This window comes from Eimeria tenella, genomic scaffold (assembly GCF_000499545.2).
Source record: "Eimeria tenella Houghton genomic scaffold, Eth_scaff6, whole genome shotgun sequence".
Taxonomy (NCBI): Eukaryota; Apicomplexa; class Conoidasida; order Eucoccidiorida; family Eimeriidae; genus Eimeria; species Eimeria tenella.
In genome coordinates, this window is record NW_013543423.1 from 680,111 (window position 1) to 683,308 (window position 3,198).

General features: G+C 37.5%; 1 protein-coding gene across 1 annotated transcript in view; it reads left to right on the top strand.

Annotated features, from left to right (window-relative positions):
* Positions 1-1,334: 1,334 nt before the first annotated feature.
* Positions 1,335-3,198, top strand: part of ETH_00020835 (ATPase, AFG1 family domain-containing protein, putative) — a gene marked incomplete at both ends in the record, with an annotated part of 8,242 nt that continues 6,378 nt past the window's right edge. The window contains 2 exons of the mRNA XM_013377715.1: positions 1,335-1,342; positions 2,842-3,101. Of these exons, the coding sequence (XP_013233169.1) occupies positions 1,335-1,342; positions 2,842-3,101 (268 nt within the window). The remainder of the gene's footprint in view (positions 1,343-2,841; positions 3,102-3,198) is intronic.

A 3,198-nucleotide genomic window follows, 5' to 3' on the forward strand; every position in this document is an offset into this window, starting at 1 on the left:
GCTGTCTGCCCAGCTTGTAGATTGCACAGATGAGAACTTGAAAAATAAAAGCATTTTAATCCATTTAATTTAATTTAATTAAGTAAATTTAATTTAATTAATTTAATCTAATTAATTTAATTTGTTTATTTAATTTGGTGAAAACCAACAAAGAAAGGGCTTCGTCTATGGAGGAAACAATCCGCTGGTCAACGACGTTGGAGCAAATTGCCTGAGTCGAAAAAAGTGGAAATAAAAAGAAATTCAATTTTATTATTTGAGGTTTATTTAAATGTCATTTAATTATTTTATTTAATTTAAAATAAACAATAATTGCAATATATATATTAAAATAAAAGGAAAATTCAACTGAGTCCCAACGCGCCTGTTTGTTCAAGTCAAACTTCAAGGGAAACCTTTCTATTGTGGAAGGCTTGACTCCAATGGCCCATCTGCATTTATTGAATTTAAAAATAAAAGTAAAAACAGTGAAATAAAAATAATTAAAGTAATTACTTAAATTTATTTACTTTTAAAATAAAGAAAAGAAAAAAAAAGACTTACGAGGGGCTGGGCGAGGCTCTTGTGAATCTGCAATTTTGAAGTTTCAGTTTTCGCCGATCAGAAAACTTTTCAAATCAACTAATCTTTTGAACTTGAATTAATTTCAATTTGAATTAATTTAAATTTGAATTAATTTAAATTTAAATTAATTTAGATTTAAATTAATATATATTTAATTTAATTCAATAATCGAAAATAGGCCCTTGCGAATCCGCGCATTTGTACAGCTTTCCTCTTTATCTATTCTTTTGAATTTGAATCAATTTAAATGAATTTGAATTCAAATGAATTTGAACTTGAATGAATTTAAATTTAAATTAATTTAAATTTAAATTAATTTAATTCAACCATCAAAACGAACCCTTGAGAACCTGCGCATTTGTACAGCTTCTCTTTGCATCTAATATTTTGAATTTGAATCAACTTAAATGAATTTGAACTCAAATGTAAATGAATTCAAATTTAAATTAATTTAAATTTAAATTAATTCAATTCAATCATCAAAACAAACCCTTGAGAATCTGCGCATTTGTAGAGCTTTCCTTTTTCCTGGTTGAACATGAAATATGCACAAGACCGATCTTCTGCACAGGCCTGCGTTGCGTTTCCATGAAAAGAAGAAAACCGAGACGATCTGCGGACTTTTTTCACTTGTTCTGCAGTATTGAAGCTGCAAAAGATGAATTTTGCGAATAAAAAGAATTAAAAATCCAAAAAGAGGAAAATATTCCAAAAAATTCAAAAAAATTGCAAAAAAATACCTGATGATCCCGTGGGAAGCGCCCTCTACGATGGTCGGGTTCGGGCAGTCTGCAAGGGCACCTGAGCCCGAAAACACTTTTCTTGTTTTTCTTTTTCACTTTTATTTTTTATTTTCCTTTTTACCTTCTAAATGAAGAAAATTAAATAAAGACAAATCTTTTCTCGTGAAAAGGCGGTGGCGGCTCCTGTGCGTCATCACCTGCAAATTCAACTTCTCAATTCACCACCCTCTAATGTCACAAGTTGAATCTGACCAGATTGGCGGCAAAAGCGGCAAAAAACGCCAGCAAAAAAGGAAACATTTATATTTTTAAAAGTGGAAATCAATCGAAAAGTCCAGAACCTGAAAAGAAGCACATTTTTTATTTAATTCTGCGACTTTTTCTGCGGCGTGCGCGCAGATATTTGCGCAGACACCGCAGCAACGAATTTCAGCAGCCTTCAAAACTTTCCCATGTTTCTTCAATCATTGTTATTGTCACTATTATTACTGTTACTATTATTCTTATTATTATACTATTATTATTGTTTTTATTATTATTATTACTATTATTATTGTGCCTAGCCAGCTGGCTGCTCAGTTGGTAAACCCGCGCTTTCACTGCTTCTGGAAAGCTCTGCACTCGGTGCAACTTTTGTTCAAAATCCGAATTAAAGCGACGCAAACTCTCAAATTTTTCTCTTGTTGTGTCTTTTAAAAAGTAAAAGAACCTTCTGGGGTTGATTTATAAGCTGGATCTGCAGATTTTGTTCTTTTTTGTTGCACTTCGGAGAATAGGAATTGGAAAAGAAGACCGCTAACAGAGCTGTTGCCGGCTTATTTGAACGAGAAAGCGGCGATTTAAATTGCGCAAAGTTTATAAATGCATTATTGCATTTTAAAAAGGCAGTTGAGGTTTTTGAATGTTTTTGAAAATTCAAAAACCTGAGATCTGAACACCAGGTCTCGGTCGCGGTTTCGCTGAAACGTGCCACTGGAACATCTTCTTTTCGGGCTCGTAAGTCTTTAATTCTTCATTCTTTTTCGAATTTAAGTGCATTTATTCCTTTTTTTCCATTATTTCTCAATTTTCAGAAAACTGTTTCGCATTTAATTCAAATTTGCGGAAACTCGGACCGAATCGAAACATTCCCGCCGCCTGCCGACAGCGCGCAGCGGGTGCGGCACTTCGCGCGAAGTAAAAGATCCCTCAAACAAATAAATAAAATTCATTTTAAAACAATTAATCTGAAGTATTTTTGTTGAATAAAATATATTTTCGCCAAAAATTGAGCAGCAGCAGCAACCAGGGCCCCTGGGGGGCGGGCCCCTGCACCAGCAGCAGCAGCAGCAGCAGCAAGCGCATGCTATCTCCCACTTGTAATTAATAGATATCCCTGCCATTTTTTGCATTTTTCTTTTTATATTATTTTTTGTTTCAAATTTTACGCAAAGTCTCCACTCAAACAGCTGCAGCACGAAGAGCATGGCCGCTGCTGCAGCGGCTCACCGCTGCTTAGCAGCAAACCCCAGCCCCCCGATCTTCCCCTCTTCAGTGGTCCACTGGTCACGTCCCGCATTCTCTTCAGCCTCGAGTGGTCTCCAGCGTCCCCAGCAGGTCCATTCACCTCTCCGGGGGCCCCTCTGGGGCCCCGGGGGCCCGGGGGGCCCCGGGGGCCCCAAGGGGCCCCCGGGGACCTGAATGGACCTGTTGGGGACGCTGGAGACCACTTGAGGCTGAAGAGAATTCGGGACGTCACCGGTGGACCACTGAAGAGGGGAAAATCGGGGGGCTGGGGTTTGCTGCTAAGCAGCGGTAAGCCGCTGCAGCAGCCGCCATTCTCTTCGTGCTGCATCTTTTTGGGGGGAGACTTTGCGTAAAATTTGAAACCAAAAATTATATAAAAAGGGGT